This window comes from Doryrhamphus excisus, chromosome 13 (genome assembly GCF_030265055.1).
Source record: "Doryrhamphus excisus isolate RoL2022-K1 chromosome 13, RoL_Dexc_1.0, whole genome shotgun sequence".
NCBI classification, from domain to species: domain Eukaryota; kingdom Metazoa; phylum Chordata; class Actinopteri; order Syngnathiformes; family Syngnathidae; genus Doryrhamphus; species Doryrhamphus excisus.
Genome location: NC_080478.1, coordinates 16,624,734 through 16,649,755, shown reverse-complemented (window position 1 = coordinate 16,649,755; position 25,022 = coordinate 16,624,734). Strand labels below are relative to the sequence as shown.

The 25,022-nt window shown below is 40.6% G+C and overlaps 4 protein-coding genes across 5 annotated transcripts in view; 3 read left to right on the top strand and 1 right to left on the bottom strand.

The window, feature by feature from the left end:
• The first annotated feature begins 381 nt into the window (after positions 1 to 381).
• On the top strand, positions 382 to 15,711 carry pgfb (placental growth factor b). Its single transcript, XM_058090624.1, has 7 exons — positions 382 to 742; positions 11,498 to 11,534; positions 14,071 to 14,267; positions 14,339 to 14,418; positions 14,708 to 14,737; positions 14,805 to 14,867; positions 14,949 to 15,711. Exons 1-7 carry the CDS (start codon positions 680 to 682, stop codon positions 14,968 to 14,970), a joined length of 492 nt encoding a protein of 163 aa, XP_057946607.1. The 5' UTR covers positions 382 to 679; the 3' UTR covers positions 14,971 to 15,711.
• A 208-nt stretch (positions 15,712 to 15,919) lies between these two features.
• On the top strand, positions 15,920 to 20,139 carry LOC131140332 (CLOCK-interacting pacemaker-like). Its single transcript, XM_058090622.1, has 4 exons — positions 15,920 to 16,081; positions 16,551 to 16,665; positions 17,022 to 17,191; positions 17,915 to 20,139. Exons 2-4 carry the CDS (start codon positions 16,560 to 16,562, stop codon positions 18,659 to 18,661), a joined length of 1,023 nt encoding a protein of 340 aa, XP_057946605.1. The 5' UTR covers positions 15,920 to 16,081; positions 16,551 to 16,559; the 3' UTR covers positions 18,662 to 20,139.
• Positions 19,641 to 24,720, bottom strand: zdhhc22 (zinc finger DHHC-type palmitoyltransferase 22). The gene is made up of 3 exons (XM_058090623.1): positions 24,625 to 24,720; positions 22,828 to 23,385; positions 19,641 to 22,752 (listed from the first exon to the last, which is right to left on the bottom strand). Exons 2-3 carry the CDS (start codon positions 23,381 to 23,383, stop codon positions 22,481 to 22,483), a joined length of 828 nt encoding a protein of 275 aa, XP_057946606.1. The 5' UTR covers positions 23,384 to 23,385; positions 24,625 to 24,720; the 3' UTR covers positions 19,641 to 22,480.
• tmem63c (transmembrane protein 63C) overlaps positions 20,453 to 25,022 on the top strand; it is a 29,607-nt gene continuing 25,037 nt past the window's right edge. The window contains exons 1-2 of one of the 2 annotated variants that reach the window (XM_058090619.1): positions 20,453 to 20,681; positions 22,531 to 22,763. The gene's annotated coding sequence lies outside the window, so the exon portion shown is untranslated. The remainder of the gene's footprint in view (positions 20,682 to 22,530; positions 22,764 to 25,022) is intronic. The other variant, XM_058090620.1, reaches the window with a different exon arrangement.

Here is a 25,022-nt window from a genome sequence, read left to right as displayed (position 1 = left end):
GTCTCTGCAGCCCAAAATCACTGAGCATCCTGGAGCCATGGGTCAGCAAAGAGGCTCTCTAAATGTTTACCTGCCCCCCTCCTCCTCCTCCTCCTTCTTGTGGCGGTCTTCCACATGCACTCAGCCTGCGTAAATCACCTGCTGTGTAGTCTGGAGATCAGGAATAAAGAACCCCGTGATCACCACCTATACAGCATCTGATATGTTTCCATTTCATAGTTCATCATGTGGAGCCTTGGTGGGCAGTAAAAGAGCCAGAAGAAAGAGGAGGAGGAGGAGGAGGAGGGGGTGGTCAGGAAGAACCACTGAGGGGAGGGGATAAAAGTGTTGAGTTGGTGAAAAAGGTAGTGAGGGCCAATTAGAGACAAGTGTGTATTTATGTGGCAGGAGTGGAACTTGGAGGCTGATTTCTGTGGCTGGAAGGCTTATTACTACGAGTATTAGTTCCGCCATTACTATCATTTTACCAAGTTGGTTGATCCCTTCTGTTCATGTGAAGTTAAAAAAAACATGATATAGCCTATTTATTATTATTATGATTGCTAATCAAGACGCGTTAATCAAGATTTGATTAACGTCAACGTTTCTTGTCTCGCTCGGATCACTTTTCCCGTCCGGCGTCTTTTTCCTTTTTTTGGGATTGTTTTTGACGTGGATCCATCATCGCTTGGAACCCAACATGAAACTGGTCTTGGTGGTCGAGGCTGCTGTGGCTCTTTATCTGCTGCTCTTACCTGCACAGGTAAAAAACCAACACCTTCCGTTCTTTGTCGAGTCACTCATGTAAATGTTTGATTGGAATAATCGAATTTTATAATAATTTTTTTACCGTTTTACACACCGCAGTAGTGTTCTTATTTCGGCATCGTCACAACTTGACAGTACTAATGAGTACTAATGAAGTACTAATATTAGCTTTTTGTTTGCATCCTAATCCCGTCATAGAAAGGCTTTATTACATTACATTTATAACATTATTACAGTAATAAAGTATACAGAATTAGTCATTACTGTTGACTGAACTTTTTTTGTTTTACTGTAATTTACTGTTACCTCCAATATGGTTCTTTTAATTCTCCCCAAGCACTGATTTCCAACCAGGGGTACGCGTGCCCCTAGTGGCACACGTGTAAATTGCAAGTGGTGCGTGGAAACATTTAATTTTCTACTTGATAAGTAAATATTGTCAGTCATTTAGTTGTTGTGTTATATTCTACTTTTGGAGAATTATCAGCCCGTATGAGTGAGGGCGTAGCCATGGTATGACAAATTTTAAATATTTTTTTTAAAATATTTATTATATGCGTGCTTGTCACCCACGTGCTGTTTTCACACCTAAAACATATCTCTGCCTGTGTGGAAGCTATTTTCATTGACTTTTCGATCAGTCACATAAATTAAGTTACAGTTGATTAAGACTAAATTGGTATTTAAACATGGTAAATATTTTTTATATTTTATGCGTGCTTGCCATCCACGTGCAGTTTTCACACCTAAAACATATCTCTGCCTGTGTGGAAGCTATTTTCATTGACTTTTCGATCAGTCACATTAATTAAGTTTCAGTTGATTAAGACTAAATTGGCATTTTTAAAAAAAATTCTCCCCATTTAAAGACTTATGGTATTCAAAGTCACCACTCCAACCAAAGACACAAGCAGCCGCTTGGCCTGAGAGCGAATGAGGGAGTGGAATCAGCACATTTCTACTAATCCTTGATAATCAGCTCATGGCCTGCTTGTAGTCAAAGCACAAGTGACAAAATCCAGGGTCCTCAGAATGTAGTGGATTAATGCCTCCCCTTTCACTGTAATGATTGACAGCAACTATGAACTGATTTAACATCCTCGCTGAGAAGGTGTTTGTTATTTCTTTAGCCCTGAGACCACGTCAGGCTGTTTCACAGAAGCCATACCGTCCTCTGGTGCCTTTAGTCCGAGGAATAAAGAGGGAATATCTGCCCTGCTTGCGTCAGAAGGATTCTCTTCCCAGAAATGCGTGTTATCAATGATAGTGCATCACTTGCATAAGCGGCGTAATCGTTCACTAAATGTACTGTTATCATTAGATAGAGGCTAACTTGAGTTGTTGAGTGTTTTATTGAAAAATTGTAATATTTAATAACAGAACAAAGAATTATAGACATCCAGGTGTTTTGTACCTGTCGCACATGTGCCTTGTCACATACACAAATGATTACAAAACCGAATTTATGAGTTTCCTGGGCTCCATGAAAGTGTGCACTGATCTACAAGACAATATACACGTCATTGTACAGCTAATATCTCAATATATCAATGAACAGATGTATTAAAACAGTTATGTTAATTAGCAGCGTTATGATGCCGTCCACTGTACAGAGTTGGAATAACAGTCGCCATATAAAGTGTTAATGAGAGAGGGCGAAATCAAATTTGAAATCTGTTTAATTGGAGGTTAATTGGTTCCATACCTGATCACGGTATTTTAAAGTAGAATTCAATGTTAATCAGAATATCTTTGTGGTTATAGCATAGAAAACCTGCTTATGACTTTCTAAATGTGATTTTTTTACCATTATTAGAGCCCTGGAGACATGAAATAACACCCCTATAGTCATCTTTACACTCACATTACCCAATATAGTAAAGAAAATAATCTATTCAATACTTAAATAAGTTACACTTAAATAAGTCGAGTATCAGTTCTGCCACAACAATAGCCCATATTATTGTTATGATGATGAGATGTTAGATAAATCATTTTAATAATAAAAGCTTGTGTTTGCCGAGTCTGGTGCGTATTACTAGTGACACCTAGTGGCCAGTGTTTTAAAATATCTTGTATTTATATTTTAGTTAATTTGCAACAAATATGGCGCTAGCTTCCTTTCTTTGCAATATGTATTTTATTGTTAATACAGTGCAGCAGTGACTTGTCTATGGCTTGTTTTTTCCATTGACTTGCGGGGCAGTAATGGCTGAGCCCTATGAATTCTGCCTAGCAACAAGAGGCCAGACACCCAAGACATAATAATTTTAATATTTTTTTAAATATATTTTTGTCATAACATGAATCATTTATTGGCTTTTCTGTTTGTGTACTGAGTGTGTGTACAGTGAAGTAATTGTTACTGCCTTGATGACTTCCACAAAACATTCGTAGAATAATCACTTCCTGCTCACCTTGTCACTAATGAAGGTGCAGTGAATGGGGGTCATGAAATAACTCCCACCCACCTTTCTTTTTTGACTACTTTGACACTCTCTTTGTTTTCCTGGCTATGAGTGACACTTGCATATAAACCATATGCTCTAATCTAGCTCTATCTGAGGTTAAATCCTGTTGCAGTCTGCAAAAGCGTTGCCAAAAAACACGTCCCTCCTGCTCATTCCCCCCTCAACCCCCCAGGAATGTTTTTTTTTATTATTCAGTAAGTCTACAGGTGCAAATTTGATTGTGTTGCATCAACATCTGCTGGCATTACAAATCAAGGGTGTGATATTATCTACATCAGGGGTCTCAAACACGCGGCCCGCGGGCCAAATGTGGCCCGCAGGACACTAGTTTGAGGCCCCCGCCTTGGTATGAAAGTTTAATGTTTGATATGGATGCTGTATGGTATCATGTACCCAGAAAAAATAATTATTATGTTTGATTAATGTTCATGTTAAAGGTTAAATAACCATTAATAGTTATCCACCCTATCCGTGTGGAAGTGGTAAGTTTTTGGCTATTTAAGTTTAAAGGAAATAACTTGAAGGCTACCGTTTAGGTCGCTAGCTCTCTAGTTTGCGAGTTAGCATGTGTCTCAAGACCCTGCAGTTGCGCAATATGTTGTAAATAAAAAGAGTATAAATGTGACTATAGTCGTGTTTTGTCGTGTCTACAGGGCTCTAATAATGCTTTGTTCATTTTAATCGGAAAAAAATAATTTGTCTACCCACCAACTATATGCGGTTTCTAAAGTTTTTATGATTTGCCGTTTTATTATTATTATTATATTTATTTATTTATTACTGATTGATTGATTTTCTTTATTCTTGTTTAAGTTTATTTATTTTTTATCTTATTTTGTGTAGAAAAATAAAAAGTAAGATATTTGAGAACAGTGGAATGTTTTATCAGAGCTTTTCTTGTAGAAAATTGGAACCAAAGCAAAGTTTTTTTAAATTTTTTTGTTATTAATACATGCCTTTTTTTTTTGTTGTTGTTGTTTTTGTTTTTTTTTTTAAACCTGATGTGGCCCAGTCTCACCCAGACCCGAGTTCCAGTGGCCCCCAAGTAAATTGAGTTTGAGACCCCTGATCTACATTGTAAACAAGCCTTTGCATACATGTTGCAAATACATGTTGATTCTGCTTTAACATGTTGGGCATGTTGTGATAAAAATGTAATTAGCAAGTATATCTTTTTGTGGAGCAAGAACAGGGTCTCCTAGCTTTGCTGGCACAGGTGCTTCCTTTCCACCAGGAGCAAAACAATACTTGAGTGGAACCATCTGTGTAACATGCACATGTGTCTGTGTTTGTACAGATGTCGTGTTTTTTCCCTTATTCTTGTCATCATTATGACATCACATTTCCACAACTTGTAGCGCACTTTCTTTGGCAGCAGCTTTCTAAACATCTGCATCGACATTACATCTCTTGTCAGCGCCTTGGTTTCCTTTCACACTCATCCGGGCTGACATTTCTGCACAGTGACCCACAAGCCGAAAAGGAGTGGCAATGTTGTGGTATTCCTCTCCAGTTGTAATGTCCCGGCCCTGGGGACGGTCGCAATCAGGAAATATGGATTTCTACTTCCTCCAGCAGAGAAGATGGAGCGGTTACGCTCGGGGCAGCCGTCTACTCAGCAGACTTTAATCTTCCATCTGGATGTAATTTACTGTGGTTTACAGAGAGAGAGCAGCGTTTACTGTAATGGAGACCACAATTACCACCGCTCAGCCTTATCTTAAGACTTGCCTTGTGTGTGTGTGTGTGTGTGTGTGTATGCTTTGGTCAAGACATTTGCACATAAATTAATGTGATAATCCTGAGGAAAATGTGTTTATTTACATAATTTATACAGACTTTACCTCTTTTTGTCACTTGTACCTCAAGATGCATCACTAAACAGCACCTCCTATATTTACTATATTGAAGTGCTCTTCTCGTTTTGGCTTTTTTGGGCTACTTTTTCTGGTATGTTTTTTCAGCCATGCTAATGCAAATTGTCGATACCATCTTCTGTTCTTGTGTATGTGCGTGCACACTATGGCCACGTGCTTGTCCACGAGCCTTGAGTGAGTGACATCTACTAGCACCACTCCCCTTTTTTGGACCCAGCAGCAAATCTCGTTCAGTTTCATCCGTCATTGTGTACATGTATATGTACATATATGTCATATATGTATATGTCATATATGTCATATATGTACATGGATTTGTCATATATGTATAAGTACATATATGTACATGTCATATATGTACATACTAAATGTATATGTATATGTATATGTATATGTATATGTATATGTATACGTATACGTATACGTATACGTATACGTATACGTATATGTATATGTATATGTATATGTATATGTATATGTATATGTATATGTATATGTACTATATACATCAAGGAGTGTTAAAGGAAGACCAGTCTTTATGGTGCCCCAAATATTTCATGTCCAGTTTCCTGCCTGAAAGAAGAAATAGTATATTGTCATTTTTACTTAACTTCTTTTTACACTTGCGTGGCATGTAAAGCAATGCATTTAGCTAGTAAAGGTTTCATGATGGTGATTTATTGATCCTCGAATGGATTCATTCATTCATTCATTTTCTACGGCTTATCCTCACGAGGGTCACAGAGGGTGCTGGAGCCTATCCCAGCTGTCTTCAGGCGAGAGGCGGGGTACACCCTGGACTGGTGGCCAGCCAATCACAGGGCACATATAAACAAACAACCATTCACACTCACATTCATACCTATGGACAATTTGGACAATTAACCTAGCATGTTTTTGGAATGTGGGAGGAAACCGGAGTACCCGGAGAAAACCCACGCATGCACGGGGAGAACATGCAAACTCCACATAAAGATGGCCGAGGGTGGCATTGAACTCGGGTCTCCTAGCTGTGAGGTGTGTGCGCTAACCACTTGGAATGCATTATTTTTCCATTTTAATTTCAAAGTATTGCATTGATTCTGTTTCTATTGTTGACAACCTGTGGATTTGAACACTTCTATTGAATTGTTGCGGTACATCTTGCATACGCTCTGTTCAAGTTTTCTGCTACGGTGCGACGACCACCCTTGAGAACCAGCTGGTTACTGTCAGACCTGTAATGGCGGTGCTGACGTTGCGGGTGTATATGCAACACAAACAGCTGTCCTTTTCCAGTGAGTGCTGAACAGATACAGTCAGTGACCTGCAGCTCCTGTGAGAGACACAAGAATTAATGTTGCGGTCATGGTGTCGATCATGTGGCATCTGGTTCTCGATGGATAGGGAGGACGAGTGAGGCGGGGGGGTGGCGGGTAGCTCTGTTTCCCAATCCCGTCTAACCGTCTCTTTGTTTGTGTTCGCTCGTTCTGCTTTACTGCTTCAGGTCCTGTGTGGTCTGAGGTGTTATGACACCAGAACACGCCACTCCCTGGCCTTTTTTTTTAAGAGGCGCATCACTGGCCTGCACTGCTGAAAGCAACGTTGAAAAAAATACTTTGGACAGTCTTCTTGTTGTGTGTCTATTGGCAGAATTAGCTTATTTGAAGACATCACCCAGAATATGCTGTAGTCACTCAATTTAAGTGATGAAATCGAATTTGTGGAATTTATTTAAACCATCAGATTTCAGCCTCACCTCACAGGGCCAGCTAGCAGGCATACAGTATTTTTCCCTACAGTTTTACAGTATTTTACAGTATTTTTCATACTCTGATTCATTGATGTCTGAAAGCTTATGTACACAAAGAAGGAAGAAGGAATATATTTAGCATATAAGTCAGTTGGGCTAGTCTAAAGTGTATTTGTTTTCATTTTGGGTCACTTGGCTGGAAGGTGGCCTAGTAGTTAGCATGTCGCCCACACAGTTAAGCTTCCTCCCTCATTCTAATAAGTGCAAATAATTAGTGTGAATTGTTGTTTATCTATATGTGCTCTGTGATTGGCTGGTTACCAGTTCAGGGTGCGACCCGCCTCTCGACCAAAGTCAGGTAGATAGGCCCCAACATAGCTTCCAGACAAGCAACAAGTGAGGACAAGCGACATAGAAAATGAATGTTTTTGTGACATTATTAGATAAATATTGATTCCGAACTTCTCCAGATGATGTTGTAGTGTCAAAGTTTTTTTGTGTTGTTTACAGACCATATATTCAAAGATAATGAGTTAATGCCAGTTTATGTAATGCCAGTAGTGGCTCGCTGTGGTGCCATTATTCGGCGCCACACAGAGCCACTACCCGCCAATCACATAATCTTTGGCGCAAACTGGCACCATCTGGCGCCAGCCCAATGGACTACTAGCATCATTGCCGCAACTTTGCTCGCGCCATTACATTCCAGTGGATTCCAATAGGCGGATTGTTTGTAACATTTGGTTCCACTTGGTGGACACTTGCATCAAGCAATTGGCGCGACAAAGATTTTAAACATTTTGAAATTTTCTTTCCGCCAAACTCAATTTTTGCCATAGTTACGGGCCACCATGAGCCAGTTGGGAGGCAGTTTGAGCCAATGCACGCCACTAGGCACCTTATTGGCGACACAGCAAATTAATTAATGGGTTTGTTGCTTTAGTAATGGTATTCATCTCCATACATTTTTGTGTATTATTGATGGCTTGTATAATTGCAATGCTGATAGTGGTGGTCAATCTTTAATTGACTCTTGAACCCTCAGCCACTACCTTGTTAATTAAAGTGTTAATTGGATCTACTGACTGGTGATATACAGTGGATGATGAAGTTAGTGGTTTTATTATTAGCAGTACTTTTGCCAACTACATTTCTTCCCTTGCTGATGTAAATGATGCATAACTAAATTCTCAAGTTATGAAATGACTTCTGCTGAAAATGAGTGAAGCAAGAAGGTTAAAAATGATGTCGGTCCACACTGTTGGAGTGGAGTGTAATAAGCCTTTGTGGTTTATCTTTATGTGCTGTCATATGATTAACTCTCACTCTGCAAACCAACCCGCTGTAGTGGAGCTGCCAGTGAATGTAAAGTCTGAAAGTCTGAGTCTCGTACATCTGACGAGACAAACATCGGACAAGTGAATCTTTTTGTTCTCTTTCATATTTTCTTTTTCACCCTATTGAATATTTACCGTGTTTCGGGTTATTGTTTCTGATTAGATTCTGCCGTGGTTGAGCAGTTAGCCGAGGAAATACTTCCTCACATAAATGTTCCTTCTTCTCACTGTGACAGCATTTCATCCATCCATGTTATCCATGTTGTATGCCGCTTATCCTCACTACGGTCACGGGTATGCTGGAGTCTATCCCAGCTTTCTTTGGGCGAGAGGCATGGTACACCCTGGACTGGTCTCAGCCAATCACTGGGCAATCACAAGCCCCGCCCTGCTTTTAGCCTCTGAATGAATGTATGGATGTTGTATTTTAAGCATCTTTTACACAGTTTTTTACTCAACTTGTTTTTTTCTTCACTGTAAAGCATCTCTGAGTACTCTGAAACGTGCTATACAAATAAAATGTATTGTAATTATTATTATTACATATAGACAAACAACCATTCACACAATTTGGACAATTTGGAGTCGCCAATTAACCTAGCATGAAAAAAATGCAATAGGACATATGTGGGCAACAAAAAAAACACCCATCACGTCACGTGTTCCAATACTTTTGCTCACATAGAAAATGGGGTGAGTTCAAACACAAGGTGTACATCCGATCCAGATGTAAATACTTTGAAATTTAAATCTCATATTCGTCTTTTAATGTCAAACCCAAAGATTCCCATTTATAAATATCATTCATTCAATCATTTTTTATGCCACTTATCCTCACTCAGGTCGCAGTGTATGCTGGAGCCTATCCCAGTTGACTTCGGGCAAGAGGCCGATACATCCTGGACTGGTCGCCAGCCAATCACAGGGCACATATAGACAAACAACCATTCACACTCACATTCATACCTATGGACAATTTGGAGTGGCCAATTAACCTAGCATGTTTTTGGAATGTGGGAGGAAACCGGAGTACCCGGAGAAAACCCGCGCATGCACGGGGAGAACATGCAAACTCCACACAGAGATGCCAAGTTTAAACAGAGAAAAGCCAAATAACCTAATATAATAGTCCAGTTCCTAGATGTAGAGTTGATCACTCGGTCTTGAGATGATCATCAATCAAAGCGGGGCCCTCCAAGACGTGGACCTCGTCAGATGTTGTCCAGTTGAGTCAGGGCAAGTTCCAAACAGCGGCAAGAGTGGAGCCTAATCAATAAACCCGGTCATAACCTTTTAAAACTGATGATAAATATTGTAGACCGTTATGTGGGAATCGACACCATTAATGTTGGGACCTCCCAGACAAACTCCTTGAGGAGTCTCACAGTAGAATGACGCAAGAAAGTCCTAAAGTGTTTAGCTTTTATTACTCATGAGCTTCTCCTAAATGACCTCCCACTCCCAATTAGTCAGAGAAATACAGTAAGTGCTCTATAAAGGATTAAGAGGGAATATCTAAGTGAACATCGTACAACCCTTTTTAATCCGCCAGCTCCTCTGCTCTCAGCTACAGGAGGAGCCAAAGATGCTTCGTCGTCATGTCGAGCCTTAACCCATGACTCAGGTCAGAAAATCCTTCGCACCTCGCCACGTTCACAACAGCCAAAAAGCCCTTGTGATGTGGAGAATTCTCACCCAAAGCTTAGGATAAGAGTGAGCACATCATATGGTATTTAACCCTGGAATAGGATTAAAGTTATCAGACTGACTTTTAACAATAACTGAGGGGAAAGTGTGACTCTTTACCCGATCTTTTACACGGTTGCAGTGAGTCTTTAAGTGGTTGCCTGGAAACTCTTAGAACAGGGGTCTCAAACTCAATTTACCTGGGGGCCACTGGAGCTAGGGTCTGGGCAAGGCTGGGCCGCATCAGGTTTTCCAAAAAAAAAAAAAAAACATTTATTAAAAACAGAAAAATATACAAACTTTTTCAGTGCTTTGGTTCCGATTTTCTACAATAAAAGCTCTGATAAAACATTCCACTGTTCTCAAATATCTTAATTTTTATTTTTCTGCACAAAATAAGATGAAAAATAAATAAACAAATCAAGAATAAAGAAAATCAGTAATAAATAAATAAAAATCAGTAATAAATAAATATAATAATAATAATAAAACGGCAAATAATAAAAATTTAAGAAACCACGTATAGTTGGTGGGTAGACAAATTATTTTTTTCAGATTAAAATGAACAAAGCATTATTAGAGCCCTGTAGACATGACAAAACACGACTATAGTCACATTTATACTTTTTTTATTTACAACATATTGCGCAACTGCTAGAACTAGAGCGCTAGCGACCTAAACGGTAGCCTTCAAGTTATTTCCTTTAAACTTAAATAGCCAAAAACTTACCACTTCCACACGGATGGGGAGGATAACTATTAACAGTTATTTAACCTCTAATCAAACGTAATAATTTTTTCTGGGTACATGATACCATACAGCATCCATATCAAACTTGCGCGGGCCGCACTAACATTAAACTTTCATATCAAGGCGGGGGCCTCAAACTAGTGTCCTGCGGGCCACATTTGGCCCGCGGGCCGCGTGTTTGTGACCCCTGTCTTCGAAGCTCCTAACAGAGTGTCTGTCACTGATCAGTCATAGATAAACAGACCTGCCTGCGAGCCATCTCGTTGACACCACTACAAGACGTTGTCAGCAGTTTAGTGGGAGCCCCCTGCCATGTGAAGGACAGCGGGACATTCCTCTTTAATCACATTGTTGGAGTAAAAATGCACTCTGCTGACAAATGCTATCCTCCGACTCGTTTTGCTTCATAACAGGAAGAGGATGCATCTTGGAGAGATGGTGTAAAAGCAGCTGTCTTTATTGCCATCATCGGGGAAACGTATTGTCTGTCTGGTTGCTGTTATGTAACTCACTTGTAATTGTGTTAGTGTGCACTTTGAACATCAGGCAAACAGAAGCGTAATAACGAAATCGTCCAGGTCAGCCTGTCCAGAGAGAGAGTTTATCCATGTTTTATCCAACAGAGATTCCACTTCCCGGGACGGCGTCAGGCCGGGGATCTGTGTTTTCCCAAGCAAATGAAAAACTCAAATTGTTTATTATATGATGCTGGGAACATAAATTAGTGTGGGAGGACAATGGAAAGGAAAAATAAATAATTAATATAAGCACAGTCTTGTACCACAGGGAGCTGGTTGGGAACCTAAATAGTTGTTTTTATTTACCAAAGGGGGGGAAATTGCAGAATAGATTTACTTCATTTATTCATTTATAACCATATTTTTTTTGTTCCGCAGAGTCTACCCACATCAGGCATCAACAGCACTACTAATGGTGAGTATTCTTAACTGTCATGTTGTATTCACCCGGATATAAGACAACGCTGAATATAAGACAATACTGTATGGGTCCAGCCAAAATGGCGTCTTATTGGAGGGCAGCGGGGTGTGCGGGGACTGCTGGGGTGGTGGGGGGCCAGGTGGGTTGGTTGGCGGGGTTGATGGTGTGCTTCGGCAATGTCATGGGGTTTTACTGGGGTGTCCGATGTTGCCACTGTTCTTTTGTTGTTTTGTCTTATGTAAGATTCTATGATTATATGTGTGGAAAAAAAACACATTGAATTGGTAACTGCTATGGCGTGGAGAAGGGGTAGGATTTAATAAGCTTTGCTTCTTCCTGCTCCTTTTCAGACATGTGTAGTAATGAGGTATTGTGTGTGTGCATGCATGTATATGTATATGTATAGTATGTATATATATATATATATATATATGTGTGTGTGTGTGTGTATGTATGTATATGTATATATATATGTATATATATATATATAGATAGATATCGTAAGTGTATTGTATTGTAAGTGTATATGTGAGAAAGAATAATGTAACATAGTATACATGTCTGAAATATATTAAGAAGAAGAAGAAGTATATTTTTTAGACTAGCCCGCACAGTGGTTGAGTGGTTAGTGTGTAGGCCATATAGTCAGGAGATCGGGAAGACCTGGGTTTGATTCTCCTTGTGGAGTTTAGTTTGCATGTTCTCCCCGTGCATGCCTGTTTTTTCTCCGGGTACTCCGGTTTCCTCCCACATTCCAAAAACATGCTAGGTTAATTGGCGACTCCAAATTGTCCATAGGTATGAATGTGAGTGTGAATGGTTGTTTGTCTATATGTGCCCTGTGATTGGCTAGCGACCAGTCCAGGATGTATCGGCCTCTCGCCCGAAGTCAGCTGGGATAGGATCCAGCATACACTGCAACCCACTGAGTGAGGATAAGTGGCATAAAAAAATGAATGAATTAATGATATTTATAAACGGGAATCTTTGGGTTTGACATTAAAAGACGAAAACGAGATTTAAATTTCAAAGTATTTACATCTGGATCGGATGTACACCTTTTGTTTGAACTCGCCCCATTTTCTATGTGAGCAAAAGTATTGGGACATGTGACGTGATGGGTGTTTTTTTTTTGTTGCCCACATGTGTCCTATTGCATTTCTTATTCAATCAATAAATAGCACTGGATGTTTATGGCCAGTTTCAGATTGGGTAGACAACATTTAGCGGTAAGTAATTATGAATCTGAGAGATGATTGCGAAATATTTTTGAAGTCAATCTGTCACAGGGCAACACAGTCATGTAATGTGCTGAACTAGAAATGAGAGGACACAGTCCAAAGACTACATCGAATTGGTATCCAGTCAAGTTTCAATGTCCAACTTTAAAGTCCCCAGCTTTTTCCTCGCACCATGTCTGTCTTTTATAAACAGCTGTTGTGTTGTCAAGCTTCATTCTGTGACCTCAGAGGTCACGTCGGTCCCAGAGGTGCCCCCGGGGTAGCTCGGCTCCAGCGGGGCTCTGTTGATAGCCATGTTTTCAATGTTTGTTTTTCTTGCTTCTCCGTTTGAACCGTAGTCGTCCCGGTTCTTTTCTCTGCTATGACCAGGCAACCGGGATGCTTTTACACACTTGAATCCCACAGGAAATCTTACTGTGCATTATATAAACTGCTTCCTAATGAAAGCATACTAACCGGCCATATCTAAAAACATCCATAATCCACGTCAACTGGTCATTTATTGCTGCAAGTCCATATAGTGGTTTCAAATACGTTACAATAAGAAAACTGAAATGCATGTCTGCAATGCTCTAATTGTACAGTCACATGTTTTTTATTATTAATATATAGGAATATATATTGATGAGAGTATACGCAGCATAGAAAATTATGCATAGGTACAGTATAATGAGGACAAGGTCAGCAACAGTTTACATTGATGTATACATCGCTTACATCAACACAATGTGTGTGATACAGTATGTGTGAGTGTAGTCCTAATATTAACATTTATATATATATATATATATATATATATATATATAATAATTATTATTCATTCATTCATTTTCTGCTGCTTTTCCTCACGAGGGTTGCAGGGGTGCTGGAGCCTATCCCAGCTGTCTTCGGGCGTGAGGCGGGGTACACCCTGGACTGGTCGCCAGCCAATCACAGGGCACATATAGACAAACAACCATTCACACTCACATTCATACCGATGGACAATTTGAAGTCGCTAATTAACCTAGCATGTTTTTGGAATGTTGGGAGGAAACCGGAGTACCCGGAGAAAACCCACGCATGCACGGGGAGAACATGCAAACTCCACACAGAGGGTGGAATTGAACCCTGGTCTCCTAGCTGTGAGGTCTGCGTGCTAACCACTAGGCCGCCGTGCCGCCCATAATTATTATTATAATTATAATTATTATTATAATTATACATATATATTATATATATATATATATATATATATATATATATATATATAATTAATATTAACAGTAATTGTTCATGCCGCGCCACAGTGTTGCCGTTCCAAGAGGTGTGGGCTCGAAGCCTGTGTCGAACCATTGAGAAGCTGGTGGAGGTGGTGCAGGAGTACCCGTCAGAGGTGGAGCACATCTACAGCCCCGCCTGCGTGCCCCTGGTGAGGTGTGCAGGCTGCTGTGGGGACGAGAAGCTCGAGTGCCACCCCACCCTCACCACTAATGTGACAATGCAGGTATAGCTAGACGCAGATTTTTTTCAATTCACGCCTCGCGTATCGCTAATCCCCACTCTTTCTTTTCTCAGCTGTTGAAAATCAGGCCGGCAGAGCTTGGAGAGGAATATGTTGAAATGACCTTTGTGGAGCATCAGACATGTGAATGTAGGTAAGAAAGAACAACATATATATATATATGTGCTGTATCAAACATTCTGCTTTAACAGTATGCTTGCAGTTGTGTATAATATTGTGTGACTTTATTGAGCTACTTCAGTGTGCCAAAGTAATATAGAACACCTTAAGCATACCGCAGTACAAACATGATACCAGTAAACGTAGTACCTCTGTGACTGTGAGTTGAATTTTGGATACTTCTCTTGCACTGCATCTCATTGTGAAGGTGTTGTTATGGCTTGCCTTGATATTCATATTTTCATTTTTATGTTGTTCCTCAGAGTCAAAAACCCTGTTGTGAAGATTGAAAGGTAAAACATTGCTTGAGAGTCAAAGTATTTTTTTTATTGTAGAGTTTAATTATAGTGTTTCTTACAGAAAACGACAAAGAGGGAAAGGACGGAGGAGAAAGGAGAAACAAAAAACGAAAGACTGTGACAGGTGAAGCGCTATCATTGTAAAAATGATTGAGAAGGCCATGCACCAATGAAGACTTCTTATTTTTATATTTGTGTTGTTCAGGTGCCAGATCCCTCGAAGGTAACTGCAGCACCCAGCCAAAGCCCTGTTGCAGTGCGGCTCACTATTTATTTCCAGCCAAACGACAGCGTCAAGAGTCTCTGTTCGCTCTTCTTTTCAATACCGAGTGTGCAGCCAGAGACTCCAAAAACGGCTGGGTTGTTGTGAAGACACGCCCGTCTGGTGATGAGCGCAGTGTTTGTGATGACAAAGTTCAACGGAAAATGTGTTTTAATTGGTGGAAAGCCTGTTGTTACACAGCTGACACAATGGACACACACCTGGGAGCCAAGTGCAATGTAGGCCCAAACAGACTGATTACACGAGTTATTATCACTGTATCGGGTATGGTAATTGGTACATTTTTATGGTATTTAAAGGTTCTTACTCATGCTTAATATCTGTATTTATTGACAGAAACAGCAGAATAAATATGGACCAAAGGGTTGTTTCTTTCAACAACAACAAAAATTTCACTGATACCTGAAGTGAAATGTCGCCCTCTAGTGTCTAAATGGAATAAACAATTGTCAGTACTGTTGGATGACATGCACCACAGCAGAGACAGACACAGTAGACTGAGTGGAGTATTGGATTTTCTTTTTAGTCTACACAGTAAAGTTTTAAAAAGAACCGTGTTTAAGAGTTGTTCTGCATCTTGTGACTGGATAATTATTTCAGTCCTAAAAATTACCAGTATTTATCAGTGAATTTCATGAACCAAAGCAATGTCCCAAGAAATAATTTGTATAAATAAATGAACTGTGATTTATCAAATTAAAATTTTTCACTTTTTTTGGTCTTGTACCTTCAAGCTGCTAGCTTGTAAAGTTTGTCTTTGAGGTTGTTTGTACTGTTAACTGAACCGTATCATTAGGATGTTTTAGTTCTTGTTTTAGTTATTGTTTTAGTTAGCTTGTTTGCGCAGCAGACGGCAGTAATGCTAGCCGTGTGACTACACTTCCTGTCGCTATGAAGACCAACGAAGAAGAAGATGAAGTCAGCAACGTGTGACGTCAGACCTGCTGGAAGAGGGAAACAGGAAGTGGTTGGATAACAACGTTTCAGTATACGTAGTGGGGAAAAAAACATTGAGTCTATTCACGGGAATTTGCTTTTAAATCTGAACGCATTTGGTAAGTTTAACACTTTAGCGAATATAAATCGATACATGTATTGTCGCACCTTGGGTTGTTTGCCACGCTAACGATATGATATGCTAACAATGTGTAATGTTAGCTAACGTCGCCACAACACTGGCGCGCTCCCAATTTCTACATTGTTGTTTTTGTAACGTAGCCATTATGAATTTCTCACATTGTATTCACGCAAATGTTTACACGTTTGATTTTATATGCCTAGTTCTGTTTGTTTGCTACATGCCTACGATCTATCCACTGAGTGATTACTTTTGTCATTAACGACCGCTGATAAAGGATCATCAGATGACTATGGATTATTTATGTCATCAAAGATTTAACTATGACATTGACAATTAAAGCGTGTTGTCATTGAGCTATTAAATAACATTCAAATGACCTTCGGTGTTTTTTTCCTAATCATTCCAGTTAATGTCCATCTTTTGCTTCTTTATTCCGCACAGAGGAGACAGACATGAGCAGTTTTAGTCACTCCGTCCATCACAGGACAACATCGTTCACCAGAGGAACACATCATGGAGCATCTAAGCAGGACCTGGACCGGGATTCAGGCTTCTCAGGTATTTTTGTCAAGATAAACTTTAAGTTGTACTATGCAGCAAACACTTTACTGTTACTGTGAGGGCTTTTTTTAAGTATACAAGGTCAGTTGGAATCAGAGAAAGAGATCTAGGTCACACTGTGTAGCATGTATCTTTCTTTTACTAGGTCACTTAGGTCTTTATTTATATACAATAGCGAATCACCTGGACTCTGCTGAAACCTCAGTGGTTGATGGTTTATTTTCCAGGCACTCCAGAGATGCTTATCTACATCTGCCACTGGTTCCATTATACTGTATTAATGTTCTGCCGCAGGTAGTGGTAACATTAGACCGGTTCAATAAGACGAGATGGCTTGTTTCTGTTCCCTCCAGATGCCAGCTCTGAGTACCTAAGTGCAGTTGATGGGACCGACTGTGAAGATGCAGGGAGGAAAAGGTCCACAGTCGGCCAGGACACGGCTGGTGTGCAGCTGGCTGTGATGGGAGGCTCGTATGCTGGACTTTCGCCGATGTTGATTATGAATAACTTTGTCCTCAATCAGGTAAACACTGCATGCTTTTATATATACCTCATTTACATCGTGGCACCCCCATATCAGAGATCATCAGTGAATGCAGGTCACATTTTTTTTTCCAGAATGCAGATTTTGTGTGTTTTTAATAGCGTCTTCATCCACTGGCTTCTTTTTCTATAGTTTTTCAGGTTGCTGTGCTTTTGTTCTAGATTTTCAACCTTGGCGGTACCTTTTACTATACAGTCAAGTTGTTGAGATGATGCAGTTTGTTTGCTCAAGCATGAGCTGTAATCCAAACTCTGGTGTTCACCACACAATCAGAGATAAGCCGCTGTCTTTGTGAGGCTCTGTCAGTTCATTCAACAGATTCACTCCAATCACTTTTATAATAATTTTACAAATTGATTTCGACGTTTCGAAGTAATTGAGATGCCCGTAAAATATGAGGTTCAAGCAAGTTCAAGTTTGAAAATCTGTTAATATGCAAAACAAAGAGGCTGGGAATGTGTAGGGTCGGGAATGATGAATCGTGGATATTTAGGCACCCACTGTATATAAAGTATTGCACATGTTTCATGGCCTGATGTTTAAAGTGTCAGTCAAACTTGTTTGTGCAACATTGCCAGTCATCAGCGCTTTCATTTCAACTTTATTTTGTTCATCTTATCTTTACTTAAGACCAAGAAAGGTATTTTGCTTCATCGTGTAATAATCGGTTTCAGTGTACTAATCCCAGTTTTGTCCTTTCAGCCTTCGCAGGTGACTCCAGCAGAGAAACAGTGGGGCTTTCCTTCGTCTGTCAGCGTTATGTCTCCATCTCAGATGGTTCTGCTTCATCCAATGATGTCAAACAGCAGCAGCTCACCAAAAACAGCCTCTGACAATGGCAAGCAATCAAAAAGCTACACGTCCACTCTTAAGTCCTACCCCAGAATTGCCCCAAACCCAGTGGACGCACCCTCAAAGAGGTCCTCCAAAATGAGGAGTTCATTATCATCACACAGAAGACATCAGCAAGGCAACAGGCTGTATGGCGCCCCCACCGCTCAGAGTGCCGCGCCAGCTTACAGTAAAGCCAGTTTGGCCAAGTTTGAAGCAGCAAACAACCACTCGGCTCTGTCTGCTGAGAGCTCAGATCAGCTCAGCGAGAAGTCGCTCTCCTTCACGACAGGGATCACCACCTCTGTGGCCCCACACGCAAATCAGTGCAGGACTGAAGTAGAGCCCAACCGGTCATGTCCTGACAATTACCAAGACAGCCTCTCGGCAGAAAGCAACAAGTTGACGCGTTTCAGCAACACGTACAACATCCTGAGCAACTGCGGCCTGCTGGGCATCACTATGCGCACCAAGCAGTTAATCAAGGAGAACAAGCGCACCCAAGGTCAGCTGCAGCTGCTTCAGGAGCAGACCGCACTCCTGCTGGAAGCTCTAGGGAGCGGCGATCCTCACCTGTGGACTAAACTCCAGCTGTCTATGCAGGACTATGATAAGTAACAATCAAGTAGTGACATGGTTTTCCTACACTGTGTTGGTGCACATACAGGTAACCAGCAGCTTTCAATGTGAGGAAATGGTATGTCCCCAGGTGTCATTCGTCAAATACTTGTCAGTACAAGCTTGTAATATTGCCATCAGCCATGTTAGCTGCTTGTGTCTGAACTTTAAACAATCAGTGCTGCTGGTCTAAAACCCTTGCCTATAATAATTGTCCTTTTTAAGTAGGGCTATAGCCGCTATGGTAAACCGCAATCGAGCATGGCACGACAAGCACATTAACAGATGTATTGTTCCAAGACTTTTGTAGGACCTCGTACTAAAAAGTAAGGCACGAGAAAAGGGAAGACATCGTTTGCGTTGCATGAGCAAGTTTCGGAAAAGAATACACTCTCATGCTACACACTTTTAAGTCAACGGAACGATGTAATTCATAGCATTGTCATGCAAAATATAGTAGCACGCCATGAACACCGTGAGCTGTTCCGGTGGTAGAAAATGCACAGTAGATCCTCCTTAAGGCTTCACTTTTTGTATGATTTCTCTAAGAAGTCCATAAACAACATTGCATTATGGAATGACTTTTACGGTACAAGACGCTAACGGTTTTGGACAAATAGGATACCGTTTCACACGTGCATTCCAAAAAAACGCCCTCATACGTAAGAAGTGTCGATCTTGTAATTGTTTAATTTGAACTATCCACTCCTCCCTCGTCAAGTGTGTAATGCCAGTTAACCGAAATGTCTTTTTTTATATATATAATTTACTTGTTGATCTCTATTATAAGTATTATTTATTTGTGATAAGATTTTATTTTTGCAGAAGCTATTATTTAATCCTGCCAAACACATTTTAACTTTGTTACTGGAGAAATTGGTTTTAAAAAGAAGGTCAAATTGTATGAAGTGAAGTTTTGTGGCCTTGTATCTACTTCAGGATCTGCTAATATCTTCTGTTTTGCTTAACGGGGGTCATGATGGCACAACAGTAGCAGAAATTCGTTACATATCAGCCTTTTGCACTTTAGTTACTATAGACTGTCGCCCTGCTTGTTTTTTTGTTGTTGTTTTTTTTTATGTGAACATGAATGTTAACTGTGCCTTTTTGAATGTTTGTATACTCGTGTTAGTGCTTGAGCTGCTTGGATTGCTGTAAGCATCTGCAAAGATGCAAGTTTCACATGGAGGAAGAAGGTTGCATGTAGTCGAAGCTCTCCAAAGAATCAATCATGGCGAGGATTAATGGCAACTTGGAATTCTTTATTTCGGCAATACTACCTTGCAATACTTTACAGGCCATAGTAGTAGTAACTCTATTTTAACAAACATATTTGACCTTTTTTTGTGTGAAATGTGCCTCCTGTCACAAACGTCACCTTGACTAACGGTCATAAAACTGTAAAGTCATTTCTTCTGTCTTGTTCTTCAGGTACAAATATTCTGTCCAATAAAGATGTTACGCAACTACACAGAAAACCACCTGAGTGCGGTAGATTATTTTAACTGAAGACTCACTTAATATTATAGCACTTTGGATTTATGTGTATAGCAGGTAAAGACAAAAGTAGCTCTAGTAATTAAATACCATGGCTAAGAAGTGCAAAACACGTTAATAAAAAGCAAACCAAATTATAATTAAACCAATCCTACCGGGAATGTACCAAATCCCTGAGATATAGGAAGTAATAATGTTTGGACCAATCAGCTTTTCTCGTGTTTCCTTGTCACCCAAGGTCTCTGGAGCTGATTGGTCCAAACGTCCCCTTGGGATTCAGTGCGTTCCATTTCTGAATGATGTAATTGTAATTTGGTTGTTTTTTTTCTTTTGTTAAAGTGTTTTGCACTTTTTGACCACTGTCATAAAAAGTATTTATTTCTAAAACAATGTTGACTATATGTCAAGCAGCTGCAGTTTAACAGTGGGAAGTCCTTATTACAGTATTACCACAAGGCTCCATTATTAGCATTAGCAGTGTACGGCTATTGCTTCATCTATGGGGCTGTTGTGTACAAAATATGTAAGTAAGACATGATTTTATGGCACATTGTGATTAATACCCTGGATAATTCCACTATAGCCCATCATCAACCAGTCTCTGGAGCAGACAATAATATTGTATTGATACTTATAAGGGTCACTACACATGTTCTTGCCTGCTAGCCCTTAAATGTAATAACGGTAAAAATATGTTCCTGAATGTTCTCTGTGCACACATAAATGGCATCAGCAGTCAAGTTTAGCACATGATACAAAAAAGGCTAAGCAGTGTATGTATATGTTTATGATGAACCTTAGTAAACCTTATTAAATATTGCTTTTAAAAAGCTACTAAAACCTAAATGTAAACTCCTATATGCTTACTGTATGCCTCCTCTCTTTACAGGAGTGCCAAGGAATACTTAACGTCATTATAAAGTACATACAGTGGAACCTCCAAAGTGGTACAAAATGGAGTTGGAGCCAAATTGTGTGACTATGGGTATCAGAAGGAACTCAGAACTTAAACCTATTTAGTTTTCTCTTTTTCTATATTTTGGTGATGCCCCAGCAGAGGGGGACATGTTTCAATTACCATAGAAGGCCACTCAGTACAGTATGAGCGAGTTTTAATGTAAGTTGGGACATACACCTAAATGACCTATGACATATAAAATACAGTAATAAAAAGACTAAATACAAGAATTAAGTGAAACAGTTATACTTTTGTCCCTGTGCTTGTCCTACATTTTTTAAAAATTATCCCAGGCTAGTCTGGAAGCATAACTACTTCTTCTCCGATATCGGCTTTTTGCAGAAAAACGATATGCCGATATCAGCGCACATACTGATAACATATCCTGTGGTGGAATATGACACATATGTGTCGTATACATATTGGTTTTCATGATTGGGAAAAAAAAAAATAATACCGATATCAACCGATATTGCATTTTTATGCTGATATCGGGTCGCTAATTATCGTACATGCCTACTAATACGCCATGTTATTCTTCCTCAAGCAGTGTTGCTGCTCGGCACGAGGCACACGCTGCATTCTTGTGCTGATTATGTCATGTATTCTTCATGTATTCCACTTGCACTGTAAATGGTGCAAACAAAATGGTGGTAAACTAACTAAGGTGGTAAACCGAAGATCACTTGTAAGCAGATGCAATGTAACCGCAAGCAAGCATGATGGCTAATGACTTGCATGACAATGAAACCAAACAAGGCACTATATATATTAGTCATCTAACAATTTGTATATATCTATTCATAAAATACTTAAACCCTACAAAGCTTAGATGCAGTACCTGTATTGCTCTGCAAGCGCCTTGCTCCCTCCATGTTGTGTCTTCAAGGAGCGAGTAGTTTTACTTTTTTAAAGATTTATTACGCAATACTTAGCTTTTATTTATTCTCATGTGACTATTGAAAAGCAATGTAAAAAATCTTGATTGTTAATAAAGGTTTTATAATTTCCGTCTGGATCAAATCAAAGAGGAAGTAGAAAAACTGACTGTTCAGTTGAGGAATTTATATTTAGAGGTTCCACTGTAATTGGTATTAAGACAAATATAAGACGGTTCCTTTTTTCCAGTAGGTCTCTGTGCCATGGCTGCCTCTCTCCAAGTCACTGGTGTGTGTGTGAGTGACAGGAAGAAAACCTCTGTCTCATTTCCATGTATACAACTCTAGACCCTGAGCCTTTTTGAGACCTCGAGGGAAAATACCGTCTTATATTTGGCTCAATAGATAAATGAATCCTAACTTTCTCCAAAGTGTCCTGCCTGTGTGACCTATTGCAAGTTGATAAATGAATGATGAGAAGATGGCTCAGTCCTGCTTTAGTGCCTCCTCAGAGCACATCTCCACTGTGTGCACAGGCAGGATGAGACCCAGCGCCCAGTTGGCTCCAAACACATCCTTGAGGTTGCTTCTCCAGGGGCTGCAGTTCTCCAGGAGCTGCCCACTCTGCATCTGACACCAGGTCTGGCCCCGGGCCACCAGCAGCACCTGCTGGCAGCAGAAACCGGCACAGACAAGCCCGATGCCCAGCCACACGTACAGCATCAGGACCAGGAAGAGCTGCACGCCGGAGATTGTTCCTGAGTTGAGGGTATGAATTCCTTAATAAGCCGTATCATCGTACCATCATGAAATAGTTTCATAAGGCAACTCACCCATGAAGAAGTAACCAGTGGAGAGGGGGAGAAGAGTCAAGAAGGTCAGCGGGTTCTCGAAGGAAATGGAGTATTCCACTGTGAGAAAGGCCACGCCAAGAACCAGCGAGTACAAACAGGTGCAGGAGGTGTAGATGCAAAACATGATGAAGTAACGCATGTTTTTGTTGCCGATGCAATTCCCGGTGAAGAAGCAGTGGTGATCCCGCTTCAGTATAACCTTCTTGCACAGTTTGCAGAAGTGGCGGCCGTTGAGGAGGTAGTGAGCATCCACTTTGTCCGAGCAGTGTGGTGAACACACCGGGACCGCCGTCTCGTTGGCACTTGCTGCGGGATATAAGATAGTCATTGTGTAATTCCCAAGGGCGTTGAACATGAGGAAAAGGAAAACCACGGTGTGAAGAGTTGTAGACCCCCCGGGTGATGTGTCAGGGGTGGGGAAGATCGTTGGGATGAAGAAGCCAAAGTGCAGGATGAAGGTGACGATTGTCGCCATGAAAAAGTATGCAGGGGCCACGGCGTTGAGAAGCCTCAGTTTGAGCATCCTGGTGAACATAGCTGTGGGGGTGGGGGGGGACACAAACATCAGCAGTAAGAAAATCCCTTTAAAATTCAAATACACTGTCTTGAATTTTGACAAAACATACAGAGAAATAACATTACACCCTGGACTGGTGGCCAGCCAATCACAGGGCACATATAGACAAACAACCATTCACACTCACATTCATAACGATGGACAATTTGGAGTCGCCAATTAACCTAGCATGTTTTTGGAATATGGTTGGAAACCGGAGTACCCGGAGAAAACCCTCGCATGCACAGGGAGAACATGCAAACTCCACACAAGGATGGCAGAGGGTAGGATTGAACTCGGATCTCCTAGCTGTATAGCCTGTGCGCTAACCACTCATCCGCCGTGCAGCCTAAAAAAGAACATATTTGTATAAAATATATAAAAAGCACAGCTTGTCATGTGATTGGCTGCCAACCAGTCCAGGGTGTACCCCACCTCTCGCCCGAAGACAGCTGGGTCTCCTAACTCTGAGGCCTGCGTGCTAACCACCCCTACACCGTGCAGCCCTATTCTAACTCATTATGATCAAATTTGTATATAGCTTAAATCAACCAGATATCTTATTGACCCGAATATAATTTTTCTGTTCTCTATTCAGGGGTGAGCATGCAAACCAACAAGGAAGGTAGAGCTTTTCTTCCTGTCGCTTACACACCCACATGTTACATTTTCTTTTTGCCAATGAAGCATATAATGGTATATACAGTAATGTGTACTGTACACCAGTTAGATTACACAGAGATTGACATCATTTGCATATTGTGTAAACACAGCCTTAGGTCTTGCCAATAACACCTCCTTGGATGCATGGTGACACATTAGATACAACCTGCAGTACCAATGTTCTGTGAGGAAATGTCAAGTCTTCTGTAGAAAGCTCATCTCTCAACAAATTGGGTTCCTGAAACCTTAGGGACCCCCTGAATGGACCAAAAATATCTCGCCATCTGCATTGGTGCTCTACAGACCCACAGCTGAATGCCACGCTGGGTGGAAGATGACATCTATAGTCCTGGTCTAGGGTACGTGACGTATAAAAGACGGGGGATGACCCACGGTGTGCCTTCACCAACCCACCCCTCCTCCGGCAACACTCCGCGCACCCTCGTTGACCTAAACCTCACCCATCGCAGGCACCTTAACGTGAAGTATCATAACCGAAGCGTGACGTCATAAATGCCATTCCTGATACATAGATGCGTACACATAGATGCGTGTACCTGCAGCCTTGGGAGGAACTGTCCTTTTCAGCACCGCCAAGCTCACTTGCAGCCGATCGGCAACACACGTCTACATCCACTCTGGGCAGCATCGCCCCCTGCTGGCGAAGATTCCTTTCTTACGTCATTCAACAACAACAACAAAAAAACGTTGACAACTTATTTTCAAAATAGTGACGCACACACATGAAAATCAGTTAGAAATGTTTATGCATCCATTTATTATAAAAAAAAAACAAAGAGTTGTACTTAAAAAGGAACTGAAGGTGCAAGATAGAGTTTTTTCCAGCAGGTGGCACTGCAGCCTCTGTAGTTTAACCAGCCATAACAAAACCATGCTGCTTCTGGCCTTATTGCTATAAATGTTGCTGAGCTACTTCTTTAAAACTTGATTTAGA